Raw genomic sequence first — 21,809 nt, 5'->3', positions numbered from 1 at the left:
GTTTCATTTCCTTTTGTCATAGATTCAGGCCTTTTATTTGTCATCAAAAAATAAATTCAAGACAATGTGAGAATACAGAAACAGTTGTGGCTAACGGGGAATTTATATGTTGTGGCAATGTTGTTACAGGAAGAGTGTGAATGACTCACCTAAATCCCAGTATAGTGAGTCAAAAAGCCAGACCAGTACTGAAGCCAGAAGCTGTAAACTCATTTTCAAACCAAGCGTCTGCAAAACCACACAGAAGTGCTCGGAGCACGCACGATAAATCTTATGCGAAATCATAATCATAAAAGCAATTAGCTGACCCTGCACAGGTTGTCCTTGGACATGACAGTGGAAATTCATACAGAGCCCTCCAAGGGGGGACAAAAAAAACTGCAGCACAGCAACAATAATAGAGCAAGCCCTTCCTGTGTCATTAACTGCTGATTCCCACCGCCCAGGACACATTAAAACAACTAGAGTTAACAACACACAATTAACCTGCAATTATAACGACCAAGACCCTCACACAGCAAACTTAACACGCAGCCTTCGGAGGTTCTTTCACCCTGCGGAATAAAGCCGTTTTTTGAAGCCACAGGACGAGTCTCTTTGGGAGCAGTAAAGGGCGTTCATTGGGCAGCAAGGCATTGAGTCACAGCTCTTGAGTGCGACTGCAGACTGGGTGGGGTTTGCACACTCTCCCCACGTTCCTGCGCATTTTCTGCAGATGCTCCCGTTTCCTCACACCTTCCAAAGACGGGCCAGCTGGGCTAACTGGCATTTCCAAGCTGCCCATAGGAGTATATGCACACCTGGTGATAAACTGGCATCCCATTCAGGGTTTCATCCTGCCTTGTTCCTGTGTTTCCAGAACAGGCTCAGGGATGCTACGACCCCAATCAGGAATAAGTGGCTTTCTGATAACAGAAGAACGTTTAGGTGTGCTTCCTGAAGTCTTCATGTAAACTGACATGATTGGATTTTTGTTTTAATTTCAGAATGGAAAGAGGAGGCAACCATGCCCATCGCTAAATGCTGTTTTCATTTAGTGCCAAAGGAAGTGGCGATTATCACTGAAAACTTCTGCAAAATGCCACTTTGCACCGCTACCTGTATGAATCTTTGGAAGCCACATTTACTTACCATCCATAATGTACGATATGTACAGCTAGAAAAGTTCATTTATGTAGCAGAAGCTACGGAAAAGAAACTCCATCATAAAGGGAAAATGATCTAGGAGTAGAATTCATGTTCAGCTCCTTATGTTAGATTACTTCACTTGCCCAAAACAATTTCAGAAAAGTGTAAAATATTCATGTTGCATATTAGCCTCTTCTTAACATTTACTACTTACTAATCTATTTGGCCGACACTTTTTTCACAAAGCTATTTACATTCGTACCCATTCATACAGATGGATATTTTACCAGAGCGATTCAGGTGAGGTAACTTGCTGAAGGGTACAACCGCAGTGTCCCACGAGAGCTGAACCCACAGCCTTCTAGATTTGAGGCCAGAACCATGACCGCTGCTGCCTACTGATACCCCATTCCTCTCACTGATGATAAAGGTAATCAAAGCTGTTCAGCCTCCATGTACTGCACACTTAGCTGTGACTCTGAGCCCCATAATTACAGCAAAGTTTAACTACCTGATGCCACCTAGTGCCCATTCTCACCAATAATGATGAAATATCCTCTGTGCTTGCACTTTGGTCTGGCCATAATTCACTTTTACTGGAGGCACTTCTAATAAAGGAATTACAATTAAAATGAAAGTAATGAAAGAAAAAATTGCTATACCAAATATTCTTAAAGAAAAAAGATGTGATGCTTCCCTAGACATTGGCTAAACTGCAGCTCTGAGCCTTGCAAAACAGCTATGGCCTATATATCAACAAGCTACAGTAACTTGTGATGCTCAATCAGGAATACTGGCTACTGAAATTGGTTTAAACTAATACTGCTGAAACACCTCAGGTGCAATTAACCTTCATTTTGTGTGTGTCCTTGCGTGTTTCCCCAGACAAAAGTGATTTCTGAAGCGCTGTTTGCCAGCATGCAGACTGTCCAGTCCACACAGGGAGGTCTGAGAGAGTTTTAATGTTGTGATAAACACTATTCCCTCTTTTCTTTTTTGAAAATCGACACGAAAATCAAACAGGGGAGTGACTTGAACGGCACCTTTAAGAACATCGAGAATTTCCAGTCACTCTAATTTTCCTAGAAATGCTGTCGAAGGGTTATGGGGATCCCCCAGCGGAGACTCTTGACTCCCAGAGGGTTCTTCCACCCCAGCATGTTTTGCACAAGGTTTCTTAAGCTACAGTAAGACTGAACTGAATTCTTGTTTTGACTTTTACGTGCATTTCGCGCTTTGTGGACGAGTCTACTTCTTTTCATTCTTACCTGGAATAACATTTTTATTAAAAGACAAAAAGCACGTTGCCAAGCTCCAATCCCGCAACACAAGCTCCTCGGGTCACAGAAGGCCCGGGTTTGAAGCCTCTCTCCACACCCCCTCGTCTTTCTGTCATGCTGTCACAGCTTCGCTGCCCCCACTGAATAGGAAATTCTGTTTTCAGATCTAGCATATGAGCAACAGATGTCAAGGCATGACACGGGGGGGGGGTTGGGGTAGGAAAGCAAAGGCATGAAGAGGCAAGAGAAACAAAGAGCGCTGCAGAATTCCCGGCCGATGCCACTGGCTGTAATGTTAATGCTGGCACATCGTCAGCCAGCCCCCCAGTCCCTGCGTTTCTCTCTCTTTCTCTCGCAGTGCAATGGCGACATCGGAGGGGCTCCGGAAATTTAGAGACTGCTGAGCCAAAACAGATCACTTCAAAGCCTCTTATTTAACGCTTGCTAAATTTTTCATCACAGTCGCTTAATATCCTGGGGAAGAGGTCTTTTGAAGTTGCTGTGAGACCGGGATGTTCTTCTGACAACTTTTTCTGTTTTTTTAACCCCCCGCCTCCAGCACTCTGTTCGCGGGGAAGCCGTTGATGTTTTTTTGAGCTTCGGTGCAAAAGGCTCAGCAAGCGAAGCGAACCGTGGCCCCGATACCAACGGGGGGGGCGAAACCACTGTGCACCCCCCAGCACAGAGGCAGGGGTTTAAAGCTGCACCCCCCACACTTTGCGGGGTACACCGATGCCTCACGTCCCCGGACCAACACAAGCTGGCCTGTGAAAGCATGTCACTGGTCAGTCCTACAAGCCTACGAGGAGGAAAACGTGAAAACTGAAACCAGCTAATTGTGGGCAGCCTTTTAAGGCATTTCCTTCATCAACGTCCTTTGATTTCAAAGAGGGTCACGCTTTTAATTTTGAGTAATTAGGCATCAGGATGTCTGCCCTCCCCTAACCGCTTTTAATACAAAGAAAGTTCAATTCTTTCAAAATGGCCCAGTTATTATAACCCAGTTATTTATGAAAAGCTTTGAAATCCTAAAACAAAAAGAAAGAATATAGCAACCGCTCATAAGCAGGGCCAGCACCAGAACAGAGCAGGGCAGAATGCGGATAAGAATGAGCTGTATTTTCTTAAATTAAGAAAACTCAAAATAACTGAGTAGAGCACATACCAGCCTGCAACACCAAAACTCCTTAACTAGCTGAGTGTTCCCTCCAGTTACTGTCGAGGACTATAATGATCCAAATATGTCTATTTGTGTTAGGATTTCAAAGCTCCAGACTGAAGTGAAACAGCCCGTTATAGTTGGTGAAATTAGACAAATTTAATTAATTTAATATCACGGCTGATGTATAGCATAGCAAATATCCACAAATATTTTTATATGCTCACTCAATTTGGAATATAGTGTATTGACAGCTGTGTCATTATGTCTCTATGGCTAACAGCAGTACCCCGCAAGGGGAAACGAAGAGGTTCAGACAGGCTCCTCTGATCTACCCATTTGTCACTGGACACACCGCAAGCTCCGCAGTGATGTCCAGCCGGCTCAGGCCCCACACCAATATCACCAGCTGCCCGCAAAAGCCCCGGATGTAGCAGAAGTCACGGTCTTGCTGGGAACTGTGAAAAGCCCTTGGCTAACAATCCCAACCCTATCCACAGTGCCAGTTGTGGACTGCCACTTTGGGAATCCCAACCATAGCCGACTATAACTAGTGACATAACCCAGGCTCGAACCCGGTAGCGCACAGCTCAGACTGGTCTAAGAATAAGTGGCTATGCCAGCTGCACCACTGCCCAAGAGGAAACACCAATGACATAGAGGGGTGCAAATACAAAGGGACAGAACTGGATTTGGTCAGCATCACGATTACATAGAGAGCTGAGAAAGTATGCATGTGTGATTTAAAAAAAAGTAGACGGGAACACGCATAGTTCTAAGTAGCAAACAATGTCATGGTAACTGGTGATTGTTTTAACAGTTATGAGACCCCACAGATAAAAAAAAAGACAAAGGAAGAGGGGGGAAAAAAGGCAATAGGCTAAATTAGGGCACAGAAACCGACTGGTGTTTCATCCAGCAAAACTCAGCCTGAAGTCCTGAAAGCCAGATAGGAGGCAGCTTCTGCCCAGACTTTTGCCTGCACACAGTATCCCCTGCCTGACACTGACGAAGGGCAGTAAAGGAGGCCCTGCCATGTGGTAAGGTGAGTCAAACCCTGTTAGTGCCACGCATGTCCCCAGCACCACTGCCGGGTGGCAAGGAGCACACCCCAGCAACTCTGCCAAGAGCCCCATTCGCCTGACGCATCCTAAATCCTTTCAGACACAAATTTAAATAATTCACGTCATCTAAATAATGCTATGTGACACGAATTATCCAGTACTGTAACAATCCACTTAACTGGAAAAGAGCATCTCTTTGACAGGGGAGAGGAGGGGGGACAAACTTGTGTTTCACCCAGTTTAGAAAATGAACCTTAATGTTTAATGTCTTGTCCCTGTCCTCCAATGAAACACAAAAGGTGAGTTACAGTATATTTTCTAGACATGTAAACAGAAAAGAAACACCTTAAAAAGGAGTTCTGAGGGTGTAAGGGCCTGTGAGTTTTCATTCTGGCTTAGCTCTTCATTAACTAGTGAACTAAATATTTTCACTTTTAGGCCAATTAACTCTGAAAGGGTAGGAGATGTTGTTAAATTGGCCCGGTTAAGCCAATACCTGATTTTAGTCATTAAAAGCAGGGATCACCTTACTCTCTAAGTAATGATCTGTTGATCCACTGAAGAAAATGGAACAAAACTATACAAAAAACTGAAAACTGAAGCGAGAGAAGGCTGGAAGTACCTTGTCCCCTGCTCACCGCTGGCTCTGGGTTGTTTCCCCATCTAGGACAGCACTGTAGTTGCTTTTTTCGCCACAGCACTGTTTTGGCATGACATCACTCTAAAGCAGAGTGCGCAGCATCTAGAATAATAACCCAGCTCATCTTAATTGCCTCCATTAAAAGCTACTGCCTGCAGAGCACTTATTTCACCAGGGATATGTCCCTTTGCAGACTGCACAGCCTATAAAACAAACCACGCAAACGCAAGGTCCACAAGAGGAGACATTAGCTGCTCCTCACGCAGGGAAAGGCCAGGAGAAACTGGGATACCGTACAGCGACCCCCTTCAATGGGTCTCAGAGGACACAGGACACAGACAGACAGCTATAAAACGGCACAAAAACACTTTCGGTTTTAATATGTTCACTCAGTCACCAAAGCAGTCCCATTTCATTTGGAAATCTTTTAAAAAAACAACGAGAGAATCAAACTGACCTAGCAAAATCCTCTACATGTGCATTCTGTATTGATTAGCAGATCTAAGAAGTTCATTTCCTCTATAAAAGACAGGTATGAGGCAAGTGAACAGTGTTAGATAACTACTCTAAGCCACGTGAAATCCCATTCTTCACAAGTGCTAGACAGGTGTGAAGTAAAAGCCTCAATAAATGCAAAGCCAAAGGCTGATTTCAAGTGATTTGGTCAAAAGGGGGCATTATCTTCATTAGGGCTTTTGCAAAATCTCATGGCGCTGAACTCAGCCAGCCCAAATCTTATCGACACAAAATCAACTACAAGAGATCTGGTCACCAGAAAGCAAAGAAACAGCAGCTACTTGAAGGAATAAAAAAAATAAAAATAAAGCTCTCCAATTTGAACACCATGGGTGAAATTCCAGGCATGCAACAGAGATGCAGTATTATCTGCACATGTGGTATACAGTATGCAGTGGTTTGATGCTGCAAGACCAAAAAGTGTTTTTAAGTGTGTTTTCAGGAAAAATAAACAATATTCCATGGCCTTAAACAGTGTTTATTACCTGGTACGTTGTGTACAGTGCATGCAGTATTGCCTTACCAGTTGTTCTCTGGGAAGAGCATCCTCTTTGACCTGAGAAGAGCCTGTCTGGAAAACAAAAGACTTGAATTAGAGCTCCACCTACTGGACACAGGGAGTGGTCACAGAATATTACATCTGCACCTTACAATCTGTGACTTGAAATGTGTTTACCAGGCTTTCACGTAACACATCACAAACTATGTCAGAGTGAATTTCAATTTTTCTTGACTTACAATGAAAACAAAACAATTCTGATGACTTTAGAATTAGGAACCATACTCAGTTATCCTCGCAGAACAATCTGACTCACCAAAATTTAAATTCAATCTATTCTTAATACACATTATAGTGGACAACACCTGTGTGTGCAGAACTGAATACTTTAAGAGAAAGAAATGCAGGTTCTCTACACCCCAAAAAACCATGACAAGAATAGTCCCACCTTATACAGTTATACTTTTCTTGTGATGCTCAAAGTAATAGTGACAGCTCAACAGTTAGCAGGAACCTGAGTAAATACTGACTTCCGTACACATTCCTTAAATATCACTGTGCATATTTTTTCAGAACGTTTTAATTTACAGCAAGAGAATACAAGTTTGGTCTGCAAAAGTTTTGTTTTGCACACTCTTCCCTGTTTCCGGTTGTGTCCTCTGTTTGTCAATTTGGATGACTTTGTCAAAGGACCCGATTCAAGCATTCAAAGTGCAGGCTTCTGAAAGTCTGAATTACATCATCTTGTAGTGGTTTCAGTACAGGACTGAAAAGATTCAGTTCTTTAATCCTGTCGGTATAGAACACTCCTTTCAGAACAGGAAAGTACTGTATCTGCTAGTACTGGTCTTCTCTGGGCTGATTCTAGAGCAGTAACACCATGTCTTTTCTGCGAGGTGGTGATAGTACCTTCTAGGTGAGGTCTCATTAAAGAGCTGCAAGACTGTCAGGCAACTGTTTGATTTCGACTTTATTTTTATTGTGACGAAGCAAAAGGGGGCTGGAGTGATGAAGGCAGAGCAGAGCGCTGGAAATGGTGAGCGGCTCGGAGAAGCCTGAGCATTCCGCACTGGGAATACTGGGAATCGCCGGGACCTGCGGACAGACGACTTCCCTTACTGTACAGCCAAGTGAGACCGAACAGAGCGCACCTGCAGCAGGGGTTGTACACGGTAACGTCACAGGTGCACCAAAAGAAGACGTTCTGTAAAAAGCGCTAGAGAAGACCTGCAGGCTATAACAGGGAAACCGGAGCGGACGATAACCATGTCAGACTCTCAGAGCAAATGGTCTCACTATTATTATTGACAGCCTGCGTCCAAATAATCTCTGCTGGTCAACAGTCCAACCATACACAGGGTTAGAAAAGGTATCCAAACTAGGGCGATTAATAAGTGAGAGTTAGGATCACAAGGGAGGACAGAGGAAAAAAAAGCAGGAAAACACAGGTTTCCACGGGCAGGTCCTTCTAGTCATGCTGCTCCAGAGAAAGATCCGTTACAATACTCAAGCGCTGTTTGCCAATGTTGCTTCTCCTGCATGTAAAAGATGCCAACATAAACTCCATAAAACTGTATCTCATAAGAACTTTCTATAAGATGTTTCGCAACTTATAATGATAAAAAGTTTTCGCTACCTGTATGTAAATACTCAGCACCCTGTCTACACAAAGTGTCATTAAATAGATTTTGCTTTTTCACTTCAACAATGTTTCTAATCCAATTATGGTATCATCAGTAAACCCCTGTGAACGTACTGCTTTGTTTTTAACTAAGCTTTTTATTATGATGACTAATATTAATATGATTGCATGTGTACAATAAGGGAAGGTTTGAGACACACCAGTGTTTCTGTGCAGATCTCAAAGGCACCCTTGCAATATCTCTATTAACCGATTAACAGAACAGCCATAGCTTTCACAGCGGGCCACCTGTCTTGCTGTTACAATTCAGTACAAGCCAGGACTTTGTAACACTTAGCCTATTACCTGCAGCATAAAACAGAGGTGATTTGTCTGATGTTTTGAAATGCAATGGGAACAAAATGCCTCCAGGGCCTCATTAAGAGCAGCAGCCTAGTAACAGTTGCCACAATGAAATGTGAAGTGTTCCAGATAAGGTCTGAGGATAGTCAATCACAGGTAAGTGAAGCTTGCTTTATTTCTCTGATTCTTTCTTTTCTCCCTGCTTTTGGCTCTCTCATTTAGCTGCCAGCGCTGCTTACCTCTGCAGAGTAGATTAGCTAGAAATGCCTCGTTATGAGTAGATTGCCTCGTTATGAGTGGCAATCATGCAAACATCACCATTAAGGAGTCGACTCTTTGACACAATTCAGAATCCCACTGCATCACATGCGATCCATTTCAGGTTTACAGGACCTGCCAAGTCATGAACAAGTTGCACCTCTGAAGTGAACATGCGATAAATATAACATTGGCTCCACATGTCCATCCGCGCCAGTTTCCTCAAAATAAAGAGCATGAAATATCCAGCAGCTGTGCCTGCAGCTTGTAAAATCTGAATGAATCGCACGAGTGTGCAGTGGAAGTCTTATTAGCTACCCCCCTGTATTCACTTAATGTTCTTTATGGGTTTTTGAGTATGAACATTTTAAAACAGCATGTACAATTATTTGTGCAAAAGGTTTTAAAACAATAGCAGCTACCATACAGAGTAGCAAATGTATCACACTCTCCCCATTTTGTCAATAAACAGGACAATGCAAACACCCAAGACGTTTGCCACCACTGTTCCAAATGTAAAATCATGCAGACACTTTTACCATATGTTTGGTTTATCAGCTAGAAGGAAACATGGACAGTACCACTACTAGAAACACCACATTTACTCATTTAATACTGCCTGCAATGATAGAGTTCGTTTAGCTCTCAGACTGTTTAATTGAGCAGGTTCCACCTCATTACTTATTCCTTCACCTGGACAGACCTTCTCAAGAAATAATCAGAGTTAATTGGAAGGTAGAGGGAATATCTCCCTCGTGTCAGATATGAACCTGAAAATCTGGTCCTGTAGCCCGCTAGTGGTAGAAACGATGATAGTTGGAAAGACCATTACTGCTAGAAACATACATGATACAAAACCTCTCGAGTTAGGCAGGTGCTCCTTCTGATTCAAGCCATAATAACTGGGGGGTAATTCTCACCGGCCATGTCATAAATTAAAAGCAGGACAGAAAACCCAAAATGGAAACAAAGGGTAAAGAAAAATACAAAAGGCTGTTATGCACTGATTTCATGCTCCATTACTGAATAATTAATAACAATATCAATCATCAGAGCTACAGGTCTCAAATTGTCCAGCTACATGAGTACTGAATGCCTACTGTCAGTAAGTGCTTTTTAACTGGCTGTTGGCCTGGATTTGAACCCTGCCCTGAAAGTGGTTGTCATGGAAACTTAAGAAGGCTCCAAGCTGGGGTTTATTGGTGCTGGCTTGAGGAACCTATATTCTAAACCTCAGGCTACAGGTGTTTATAGCTCTGTTCGGCTGATAAGCTGGGAAAAACTCACTGTGTGTTTAACAAATATGTAAAAGAAGGCTCAGATAATGGCCTCAAATAAGACATATAAGAACTTGGTCTGTTCCGAGTGACTCAGAACAAATTCTTCAGCTAACAGTGAATGGCACAGTGGTTAGCATTTCTGCCTCAAAGCACTGGAGTCTTATATGTGTGGAGTTTGCATGTTCCCCCGTGTTCATGTGGGTTTCCTTCAGGTGCTCCAGTTTCCTCCCACAGTCCAGAAAACACACAGGTAAGTTAACTGGCTTCTGGGAAAACTGGTCCTGGTGTGAGTGTGTGCCCTGCAATGGACTGGTGTCTCATCCAGGACGTACCCTGCCTTGTGCCGGTTGCTTGTCCAGATAGTCTCTGGCTCCCCCGTGACCCTGAACTGGCATTCATGTTTAAAAAATGGACGGATGAACCAGCAAACAGTTAGAATTGCAACTGCAATGACCTGGACAAAATTGCATTGACAAAAGACATGGCTAATTAAATTCCAACACAACGTCAGACATGTTGCTTTGAATTACAACTTGCAAATCAAGAACAAGACTTAGCTAACCTCATCTTGTTCGTAAGCTGCTAGTTTAAGCAACTATAATTACTCATCTTTATTAACACTGGGACAACTTGGCAAGAAAGATAACTGATTCCATTTTTCTGTTTCCTATTAGGCTGATTTAAATATGAGCTCTGACTATATGAGCTCTGGCCTACAAACCCACTAATCCATCAGTATTCATGATTCAACACTTTTTCGTTGCTGAATATTATGTTTTCAGCAAGGCTGTCTGAAACAACAATAAAAATAAGCCAGTGAAAGATAGTTCTCAATTCCATTCTTAAGCAAAGATTACTACTAAATCACTTTGAACCTTAGGTTCTTAACCTTAAAGTTACAGCATGCTCTTGACAGACCTCCACATGGCTTTTCAAGAGGACAAAGTTCAACATTTTCCTGAGAGTTTGGAAAGCAAAACCCCCTGAAACAAATCATTCAAATGCAACCTTTGTTCAGCGGAAGAGCTAACTTACGCCAGTACAAAATCCAGTCTTATGCTTTCTTCTGGCCTTTTTATCTATCATAACATTTGTGTCATTCTGCACTCAGAAATCAACTGTAATAAACATAAAATGAAAATGAGACTGAAATAAAAAATTAAAATATTACAAACATGAAATTAAAATGTTACAAGTACTCTGCATCCCCCTGAAAATAATTAAATTCCAAACAAATGAGATTTTGTGAGAAGGAATAATCAATATAAATGCCTGTTCTTAAAGCGATAGTCAAATTAGGTATCAATGAATGTTGATACACTTTAAAAAAAACAACTCAGAAAATCAATTTAGTTGTAGCACTTGTTACAACAGTACAGTATGCTATACAGATTTCATGGAATATCAAGTTACTGCACAAACAGTAGAATTTATTATAGTAACACAGAGTAAAATTGTGAGTCTGTGACTTCAGGAATAGAGAGTAGTTGGCTTTTGTTATGCTTGTAGAACTCCTTAACAGAAAACCACCACAAAAATAAAATAAAAAGAATTGTAAAGTGATTTATCCGAACTCATATTAAAAATATTCAGTTGCAATGACAGAACTCACACCGTAGAACATGTTCTTGGGACATATTTCGGTTTTAACAAAAAGTAACACGCCTATTGGGAGAAAAAAAACGCTTTGGCTTGAGAACGGGGGATCCAATACTGTAGCCGGATGACAGTTCATGTCCTGACTTGTCTGTCCCCAAAATCCATCATCCATCATCCAGAACGTCAGGCTCATGGCACAAGACTTCCAGCAATCAGCGTACCCAGCTAAATAACACTCATCATGTCATCAGGACATTCCGCCAACGTCATTAGATACTACCGGAGAACTGAAGGTACAGGACCGTGAGCTGCCTGGGCAGCGGAGGACATGAACACGACACCAGAGCAATGTCCACGCTGGTGGGAGCACCGCCGCAATACAGTATTTTAAGCACCTTCCCCACTGACTAACTTTGCATCTTGAAGGACTTCACGGTAGGCACATCAAGAACAGTCGTTCCTGCACTGCCTTTTAACAGCTTTGCAAAAGTATTTAAGTCGGCGAGGACCAGTAAGGAAAAAGTCGAATAACTCGTGTTTATAGTACATGGCCTGCACCTGTCAGACGAGAGAGGAAACAGCAGGAGATTTTCTACTTTTTTACAAGTAAAGACACAGGGCAAAGTCTCGAGTGTTCCTCAGGGAGAATCTCTAATCTCCGCTAAACAAGTAAAAACGAAAGGCGCGTATGCATGCGCCGGATAACGCTTAAGAAAGCGCTAAAATCCTTACCTGTGACTGCTGGTCAGCTTGCTCTGAAGATGCCATCTTTCCAGCCTGTGCAAACCCATCTCCTACTCGACTGCACTGGCCTGCATCAGGCTGGAGTAATCGACAGTCGAGCGACAGATCCCGAGTTTTTCAGACGAGTGTCATATTTATTATTATAGTAAGAACAACCTTTATTCAGATAGGACAGTTAAGAAAAGATTCTCATTTACACTAACGAACTAGACAAGAGGTGTACAACACTGTGGCACAGAAATCAAAGCAATGAAGGAAAAAACAGCGTGCAATAAAATAGAAATAACATAATGTGGCAACGATATCGATAATAAGTGCTTTTGCCCGTTCCAGGCCAAAGCGAATCAAAAACATTTATCGAAACAAAGTTACAAAAACTAAATACATATGATTCATTGTTTCTTTTCTCGTATACATAATAAACATCACCTTAGATCACAAATGACCCCTTTAAGGAACAATTGCATGCTGGGAATTGTAGTTTAATAACGCTCAACCGCCACTACAGCAACACTACAGTTCCCAAGACTACTACTCTTTATTTCCTTAATGAATACTGTACGCGTATTCTTTCAAGATGTTGAAAGTGAATTCCTCAGCATAACATAAACTGTTATGAGACGGAGCTCAATCCGGACTCCTTTTTGTCGCCCTTATTTAATAGTCTTAAGCGTTGGAAGTTTGCGCAAGGACGTTTATACACGATTTTCTTCAAAATTTTAAACTGGTTTTCTGGCAGCAATGTCAGATCCGAAACCTTGCAGAGTTTGTAACCACTCGCGTAAAAAGTCGTACGGAATAGCGGTCCAGTCTTTGGACCAGCTGAAGATAAAAGGTAAGGTTATGATCGTTGTTATTGTTCAATATGAGGAGGGTAGGTGAATGATTTCAATGTCCAAAATATAGAGAGCTGGGACAGAGATCTCTGTTTAACCGGCTACCCTGCAGTTCCCCTAAGAGTTCATGCCTAATTGAGATGTGGGAAAACGGACGCGGACCTTTTTAGAAAATGACAAAGTGAAGCTGTATGATTGAACTGTCACTTTGTGCACATTGCGCAGTCTTGTTGCGTGCGAGTGATTTAGAGAGACTGCCTTTGCGATTTCAGCACTCTGCACTATACTGTGAAGCAAGCTCTTCAGTTTATCGTGCAGAGACTTGCTGTTGATGAATATGACACAGAGGATTTTAATGAAGAGAGTAATTACATTTTACTGTCTGCTTTCCCTGATCCGTCTGAAGAAAAACACACGAGGTGTGGTTTGGCGTCTTATCTCCAACGCAAGACTTTCAGTTTGTCAGTTTCTAGAAGAAATCTCACTAGCGGGTTCTGCAAAGCCACCTCGTTAATGTCTGGTAGTGAAGACATATTTTCCTTAATAATAGAAATCAAGATCATCATCATCATTATATCGTTTTGATTCACACAATTTACAGGGGGACTTAAGGCTTTCTTTCTGTAGTGAAAGAAGGCAGATATAGGAAATGGTAGTCCTTGTGATTCGAATTTGCTTTTATGGTACTGTAAATAATTATTTTAAATCCTTAAATAAAACTACCTGGATTTTCTGAGTGCAATTTTGTGTTGGGCGTGTTTCAAAGGCTAGAAATTAGCCCACCATCTAAAGAAAGCACCACTAACTGAGGTTCACCAAGTTATACAGAAGGAATCGTGTTCCTGACTGGGATCAAGGAAATGAAGATCTTGACAAAGTTGAAGAAAACCAGGCTCATGGTACAGAGCCCAGAGAGCCTGTGTGGCCCTTCACAATTAGGCTGCTCTTCGTTAGCTACTCCAGGCCTCATAAAACCTGAAACCAACAAACCAAAACATACAACTCTTTGCAAGCGCTCTCAGGTGTGCGTTTTTTCCAAGTCTTGGAGTCATTCCAAATATGCTGGAGCAGTACAGGAGCCAAACAGCATTCCTACAGAGCAGGTTTAAGCTCACAGACTCATGACATCATCCCACTGACATCTAACCCCTCGGAGTTCTGAAACACATGCCTAAAATGAGCGCTCAGATTTCTATACAGGTATTCCAATGTCTGAGTTAAGAGTAGAAAAAAGTGTGAAAAATTGAAAAAAAAAAGTAGAAAAATGTGTCAAACAGTGACCATATCTTGATGCGTCAGTATTCCAGAGTTGACCAATGTAAGGGGCACAGTTTATTGAGATTATAGGGAATTCTAAGTGGGTTGCACCAATAGGAAAGTTAAAGAACAATCAGGAAGCATGTGGGATTTTATCTCGCATTGGGATTTGGGCAAGATGGCAAGAGAGAGAACGATCACAGCCTCTTTTCAGGCCACCGCCAATAAAGCAGTGTGGGAGGGAACGTTTCTACTGCTGTCTTCTTTGATGACGTCATCAGTCTGCTTTGGGAACAGATCTAAAAGTGAAATATAAGTGACAGCTCTTACTCGCTTCACACCATAATGCTAGTATTAAAACAGCTGCCTCTGTGTTTTGTATGGTAGGATCCGAGTTGCTGGGCTTTACCTCCGAAGATCTTGTCTCAGTGGTTCTGGAGGAGGATGGGACCATAGTCGAAGACGAAGTCTATTTCCTGTGCTTGCCCTCAAACACCAAGTTCATGCTCCTAAAAGACAAAGAGAGGTGGGCCCCGATTACTAAAAGTAAGCCTGTCCTTCATTGTTCGCTCTCCAAGATGCGTTTTAGTATGCGAAAGATGACTTTTGGCATACAACCTGTCTGTTTTATGAAAAGATAGAAAAATTTGAATTTTTTCTGCAGTACCTTTAGAGAACAGTGAACCCACACAACTAGACTTTACATAGAGCCTGTGTCACCTTGGTGACATTTGTTGTTTCCTCATTTGCAAGATCAGACAAGGATAAAGTTATCACCACTGGATTTGTATTTTCTGCATTGATCAGGGAAGTTAAAGCCTAAGCAATAAAAAAGAAAGAACTTAAAAAAACACAATTGAGACTTGTATTCTAAACCATACAAGCAAGACAAACCTTAATCCTGAACTGTGTGACATGCTTAAAATGTGGCAGAAAGGCTATGAGACAACCAAGGGAATATTTCACACCTGTCAAATCTGGAAAACTACAGATGGCAAAAGTATGCTTGTTGTGGTTAGTGTGAGTGTGTACGTGAGATTAATCTCTAGTGGCTGCAATGAAATTATACAACTTTTCCTTACACTGTTAGTGTATCTTTATTGTTCCTCTTCTACAATGCAATGCTCACGAAAAGTTGGGGTTTGTGTGTCACAAATCCATAGTCCTGGTGTCAGCTGCTATGTGGCGGCAGCCCCTCTACACAGCAGATGTAAAGAAAAGAAAAGCTGCCTCCCTGAATGAATTATAGGGCCAGTTCAGGGTGTGCAGATTGTTAAGGCGCAGAGTGGAATTTAGCCAGGGCCCCAGGATTAACACCCCTAGTCTTAGAAACAGTGCCTTAGGATCTTTAATGATTTAATGAGTCAAAACCTCATCCAAAGGACAGCAGCTCCTACTGTAGAAGGAAGAAGGGGCACCACCTACTGATCCGGCAGCAGCATTTGCAGCAGAGATTTACCCTTAGAGGTGTCCCACCCCCTTTTCTGCCCAGGCCCAGCCTTGCTCAGCTTCAGAGAGTTGACCTGATAAACCTACAAGGTGATTTTAGGGTTTCAGGGCTCTCCCCCCAGCTCAGGAGCATTTAGGGTCACCACTAATGGGAAAAAAGATCCCACCTGGCTTTTGGAGAGCAAGGGAAAATGATCATAAAACGACCTTTGAGCGTCTACACCATACAGACCCCTACTGGCTTTTTTTGGAAATATCAAAAAAGAACTGTAGAATACATCCCATAATCACATCAAAGGAGAGTGGGAGTATGGTATCGTCTGGAGGTACGAGGTACGAATTTCAATTTACATCCAACTTTGAAAGCGTCTGAGTGACAAGTTAATCAAGAAGCAGTTCCCAAGATAAAGCACATTACCTCCCTCTGAGGCATTACAATATGGTACAAAGTGAGCCGATTCCTTCGCTCTCTGCCACGAGCACATTCCGTACAGGAAATGTGTTTCTGAACTGCTGTGACTTCAGCAGTGGTAATTGACTAAAAGCTCCTCGAGGTGGAAGGAATTGTGTTCTCTCGGTAACGGCCCTCCGTTCTGCCAGCGTGAAGAGGCCAGCCAGAGCAACGGCCCTCGAACCCCGCGGGGCGCCATCACCTCATGAGGCTGCCCTGGGGCGAGCAGGAGCTCCTTCAGGCCGGCCCGTCTGAGGGAACCTGTCCGAACCCCACGCCCATCAACAGGCGCTGACCCAGGAGCTGCAGCGAGGAGGCGAGCAGAGACCGGAGAGGAGGGGGAGGTTGAGAAACAGCAGACCCCAGAAAAGGGGGTGCTAGTGACCCCTATAGTTCCAGAAGTTATTGACGGGCTTTTTCTCACTCGCCAGGGTGGTGTTAGAGCTCTGTCACTGGGGTAAGAGTTTCAGCTTCAGGGCAACAGAGGGATGTAAGAAGGGTCTCTGAACTGTGCCTGCTGGGTTGTAGACTTCTCCCCTTCAGTTCCAAGCCACACAGAGGTCAGTGTTGCTGTCGGCAGCGGGACACAGGCCCGACCCGTGTGGACAGGGTGCTCTTAACAGCTCTCCGTCCTCCTCGCAGTTGACGGGGGCACAGCCTGGCTCGGCGTGGGGGGGGAGGCCGACGAGGTGGACCGCGCCGTCCCGGGCGCAGAGGGCTGGCAGGAGCCGGCCCGGAGGCTGCAGCAGGACCTGTCCGCCATCGTGCTGATGTCCGAGGCCGACCTCCAGGTACCGGCCGCCTGCTCTCGCGCCGCCCGCCATCCCTCAGACCCGCGCCGGCCTGCTCGCGCGGGGCCTGAATTCGGGGAGGCGGGGTGTGAGGGTCCCGATGCAGTGTGCCGCAGTAACGCGAGCCGGAGGTGCCGGGGGCCGCGTGCCGCGCAGCGGGCAGCAGCTGGGCCCCTGGCGCTGGCCGTGCACTGAGGGATGGCGCCTCTTGCAGGGCCTGGTGGACGCGCCCCGCGGGGCGCTGGCGGCCGCGCTGGGCTACGAGGAGGCCAGGACCCGGGCTCTTCAGGACACCCTGCAGGGCGTGCTGGACCGCAGGCAGGAGGAGCGCCAGGCCAAGGAGCTGCTCCAGCTCTACCTGAGGGCAGCGCAGGGCGAGAGCCGGGCAGGTGAGGCAGCAGGGCCGCGTGGCGCCAGGATCGAGGTCCCAGGTAACAGTGCCTTTTTTTCCAGGTTTTTATTTTGAAAGAAGGGAGCGGGAGGGGGCTTGCATTCTATTAGCTGACAAAGTATGTTTGAACAATGGAGGAGTGTAAAATATTCTGAATCCTACGGTGAAATGTTCAGATATTTAGGGCTGGTTTAGTGCTGGAACTGGCAGCTCCTTTGGAACACAAACCAGGAACAGCTGACATCCCGCAGAGGGTATATCTCAATGGGCCCAACTGAAGTCCCATGTACGTAAAAGGTGAAGGTTAGGAGACGTTTGGCTGAAAGCGAAACCGGTCACTTCAGGCTCTGCAGCTGCTAATGCTTATGTGACACTCTGAACTGAAACGTGCTGCAACAAGTCCACTAGGTGGAGCTGGAGCCTCAGGCACCTTAAATGCTGTCGGCAATCTGCTCTTTTTTCCTAATCCAGGCCATCCGAGACAATTTAAAAAACAGCCTTTCAATGGGAGATGAAGAGGTCAAAGAGCACCTTTTTATTGTGGTCCTCTGTCATGTATGAAAAAATCAAAAATCTGTATTTCCACTGCCCAGCATAATTATGCTTTACAGACATGTGTCTTAGAAACACTGAGCAGCTTCAGATGCGAGCCCACTGTTAAACCTGCTCTGTGCATCTGGCACCAAATCAAATATCCTCTACACTGTCCCTGCTAAGCGGCTCCTGCACACTGCTTATTGTCCACAGAAACAGCTCCGCTTTGCTCACAAAAGCGTGTGTTTTTTCAGAAAGCCATTTGTGGTTAGAAGCGACCTCCATTACCCCCCAGGGCAGGCAGGTCACTGGTGGAAAGAAATCCTGTACGGCTCAACAAAAACTTTGATTTGGAAGCATTTCAAGACTACGTGCCAGAGTTCTCAAACATCTCCGCGTAGATACTGATACTAAGATGCCTGACATTTTAACACAGAAGCCACATTTGTTCAGAGCAGAACGACAAGTTAGAAATTCTCCTTAGTCCTGACCTGATTTGGTCTCAAGCTTTTTTTTTCTTACAATATAAAAACACAGACAAAACACTGTTTTAGAGGAGGATTCCAGACTTCGAGGCCTGTATGGAGTTTAGTATAGTAAGCACACTATTCGATTAGCCAGCAGCCAGCGGCATGTTCTGAACTGTCTAGGGCTGTTTGGCCCTGCATTGTGCCAGTGGTTTTGTCTCAAGCCGTTAAGGCAGTAAACCTCCTGCATTAGAAGATTAACACGTTGCCAGTTTGTCTTGCTGAAAAATAAATCGACGTGGGAACGTTTTGCAGGCCAGGATGTTACGGATGGAAAGGAGATGGAGGTGGATGCCGCCGGCAGAGGTGCTTCCAAATTCAGTCAGAGGACGCTTATGGTACTGAAGGGGAAGACCAGCCCTGAGACCAGACTTTCCAACCAAGAACTGCAGGTATTTCGCCAGCAGCCCGGACTGGGGAAACTCGTACTTTCAAGACATGCAACACATGAAAAGGGAGAGGATGTGCCAGACTGCTGTGCAATACTGTATGCGCATACAGTATATGTCCAATATCTACTACTATTGTTTCCAGTTGGGTATTTAAAAAAAACACATTGTTACTCAAACCTTTACTCTTTTACTACCATTTCTGTATGACGTGCTGCTCTCTCGGTATGGGTCTGAGTGCTTATGTAGGTCTCCATAAGGTATCAAGTCCTCCAGGAAGGGTTACTATAAGGGGAGTGTCCCTCTGGAAATCAAGTGATGTCCTTTAAAACATTTTTCCTTCTGGCTACTCTGTGCCTTCAAACCAGGAAGGCCAACAGTTGTCCACATTTTATGTTTATGTTCTTTCATAGATCAAACATACACCATATCCTAAATTAAACTTACACATAGAACAATTTCATTTGGGCTATGGTTGTAAAAGCAGTGAATATTGTTAAATATAAATACCGTTAGCAGTTCAGAATATATGCATACAACTGCTTTTGAATAATGTGATGCATACAAGGAACTGTATTTTAGGAACAGATGCAAGTAAAAACACATTTCTATACTACTGTCTATGCAATTTGACTCTCAGCCAGTACAGTATGTAGATCTACATTTCCTCCACAAGGCGGCGCCTAAGTTCTCTGTGATTTTTATAACTGTATTCCACACGTCCAAACTAGGGGCAAAATGTGTAAACAGGATTAAACAGGCTTTAAAAATAAACAAACATCTATCAAGCATTAAGATGTCTAGCAAGTAGGAAATCTGAGGAATTCTGTTCATGATCTGACATGAACATCTGTCTCTTTGTTAGTTTTAAGTAACAAAAACTTATTAATTACCGGTAAACTCCTCCTTTGCTACTTAAAAAAATTCTGTAAGTGTATATAAGGACTAAGCCAGTTCAGTTGGATTTTAAGATAAGATTTAGATCTCACACTTTTCAAGTCAGGCTTGACTTCAGTTTTTTGCTCGTCGTTTGCAGCTGCTGATCAACGAAGGGGCTCGGACAATGTCCGATGTCCTGGGCTGGGATATGGAGAAGGCAGAGAACGTCCTGCAGGCCTGTGAGGATGAGATGAAGAAACGTCTGGAGAAGGTGTCGGCCATGCACTCCCTCAGCTCCCTGTCCCAGAGGCCCATGGCAGAGGAGGAGAATGGAGAGACTAAGGCTAAGCGCCAGAAATAGTCCCTTATTATACCCATAATCCCCTTTGAGCAGGAGGCTCCTGACAGCAGGCCTTGTTATGGTAGTAACCTGCCCCTCAGGGCTGCTGGCACTCAGGAGACAGGCTGGTGGGGACATGTCTCATAATTTCACAAGCCTTACAGCCAACAAAGAGCTTCAGGCCCTGGGCCAGAAACATACAGGAGTGACTGTTTACTTTTTCTGTCTTTAAGAGTTTCATTTGTGAGGGATATAATGTAAACGCCTCATGAAATATGTTCCTGTAGGCCTCTGCTTTACCTCACGATTTAGACTGAGGAAGAAATATTCCCCATTTGGAACAAAAACCAGGTCCCACCTGCCCCCCACCTCTGGATATGCTGGCTTTGAAGCCCACCCTTGTAGTCTGGTACAATGACATTTGCTCCAAAACCCTCCAATGAAAATAATTTTAGCTGGCTTCTACCTACACACGATTTCCCTTGAGGCTGATAGATGTGTTCTTGTAGCCTGCTCCTCTTAGGGAAAGACTCCATGCGACACCTTACTTTAAAAGACAAATGTCAAGAAAACACTGCGTGACCGGAATGAGCCATGATCTTATAAGAAGGCTTGCCTGTTGCTTTCCTTATAGTTGATCACTTGCTGATAAATGGGTTTTAAATGTTTAAAAACCCATAGTTGTATCTTGGCATATTATTGTTAAATATATCCTCCTTTGCCATTGTAACTACCCGTGAGAGGATTGTCAGACCTTTCAGAATTGCATGTATCATAATAGGATTTCTCCGACCTGTTGCCTCCATTGCCTATCTGATTATTGGGCAACCATTTTTGTCATCTTGACATGTTCACGGGGGAAAAAAAAGAGTGTTTTTGTTTTGGGAATTGCCTTATTACAGTATGTCCAGTGCTGTGGTCGTACACAAATGCCAAATCTCACCCTGTAGCAAGTCAGATATTACCCTCATTAAAGCCCCACAGACTGCAGCGGTCCAGCCGGTACAGAGAAACACGGTGTAGGATGTTTACCGGGCTTTTACTAAGAAGAATGTTCCATTTTAAATTAGGGATGAGAGGAACAAGAAACCTGCTAAAGCTGACCACGTAATACACCGTTTTTATACTGAGTCATTCTCTTAAATTTTTTCATAATGATATATTTGTGTCGGTTCTTCCACACTTAATAGAGGGGCTGAGTAACCAGGGTTTGTATAATAAGAACAGATTGATTTTTTTTTTACTTGCTACAATCTGAGAATGTTTGTACCAGGATCAATGTCAAGTGGCACCACACTTGTGTGCAAAAATAAAGTCATCAAACATCAAAGCTGATCTTTTTTCCTATCATTTTTTTCTACTGTGGAAACAAGTTCACATTGATTAAAACTGAAGAATTTTCCAGCTTACTGGTTTATATCCGACAGTCACTTCCAGCACTTTTTAATATAGGCACACCTTTCAGACACTTAATATTTATTATTAAGTGTATTAGTAGCTCTAACACTTAGAATTTATATTTATTTTTAAATTGATTTTATTTAATTATACAGTACAGGAAAACATTAGTGCCCCAGCTAAAATATTGTGTATGTTATATATAAACAGTCTTGTTTTACTGCTGTGGTTATTTCTAAAGAGTCTCATTAGGCTGCTCACTACAGTCAGTCCTCATTAGTTCTAATAGCAGCTATTTTGTGAAAACAACTGAGGTCTTGTCCATTTTTCAGATATTGCGGACTCTGGTTATTTACTTCACTAGAACACTGAGTCTGGGCCTTGTAATACACGTATGATCTAATATATTAGTATTG

General features: G+C 43.5%; 2 protein-coding genes across 4 annotated transcripts in view; one reads left to right on the top strand and one right to left on the bottom strand.

Moving 5' to 3' along the window:
* Window positions 1–12,658, bottom strand: part of pex14 (peroxisomal biogenesis factor 14) — an 83,949-nt gene extending 71,291 nt beyond the window's left edge. For both annotated transcript variants that reach the window (XM_088617511.1, XM_088617512.1), the window contains exons 1-2: window positions 12,140–12,658; window positions 6,311–6,358 (exon numbers count right to left, since the gene is read on the bottom strand). In XM_088617511.1, coding sequence (XP_088473637.1) covers window positions 6,311–6,358; window positions 12,140–12,175 — 84 coding nt within the window. In that variant the 5' untranslated portion in view covers window positions 12,176–12,658. The remainder of the gene's footprint in view (window positions 1–6,310; window positions 6,359–12,139) is intronic.
* A 42-nt stretch (window positions 12,659–12,700) lies between these two features.
* Window positions 12,701–21,330, top strand: dffa (DNA fragmentation factor, alpha polypeptide). Of its 2 annotated transcripts, none has more exons than XM_088617514.1 (6): window positions 12,701–12,986; window positions 14,632–14,790; window positions 16,787–16,935; window positions 17,150–17,324; window positions 18,643–18,779; window positions 19,813–21,330. In XM_088617514.1, exons 1-6 carry the CDS (start codon window positions 12,893–12,895, stop codon window positions 20,014–20,016), a joined length of 918 nt encoding a protein of 305 aa, XP_088473640.1. In that variant the 5' UTR covers window positions 12,701–12,892; the 3' UTR covers window positions 20,017–21,330. The 2 variants fall into 2 exon arrangements, with proteins under 2 accessions (XP_088473640.1, XP_088473639.1); XM_088617513.1 differs by having other exon boundaries at window positions 17,150–17,366.
* The last annotated feature ends 479 nt before the right edge of the window (window positions 21,331–21,809 follow it).

This window comes from Lepisosteus platostomus, chromosome 23 (genome assembly GCF_059453375.1).
Source record: "Lepisosteus platostomus isolate fLepPlt1 chromosome 23, fLepPlt1.hap1, whole genome shotgun sequence".
Taxonomy (NCBI): domain Eukaryota; kingdom Metazoa; phylum Chordata; class Actinopteri; order Semionotiformes; family Lepisosteidae; genus Lepisosteus; species Lepisosteus platostomus.
This window is presented reverse-complemented; position numbering and strand designations above follow the sequence as displayed.

Bases quoted from the DNA above. Each gene is read 5' to 3' on its own strand.
- dffa (XM_088617513.1), top strand. From the start codon at position 12,893: ATGTCAGATCCGAAACCTTGCAGAGTTTGTAACCACTCGCGTAAAAAG. The intron at 14,791-16,786 runs GTAAGCCTGTCC...TCCTCCTCGCAG, and splicing joins GTGGGCCCCGATTACTAAAA to TTGACGGGGGCACAGCCTGG. The intron at 16,936-17,149 runs GTACCGGCCGCC...CGCCTCTTGCAG, and splicing joins TGTCCGAGGCCGACCTCCAG to GGCCTGGTGGACGCGCCCCG.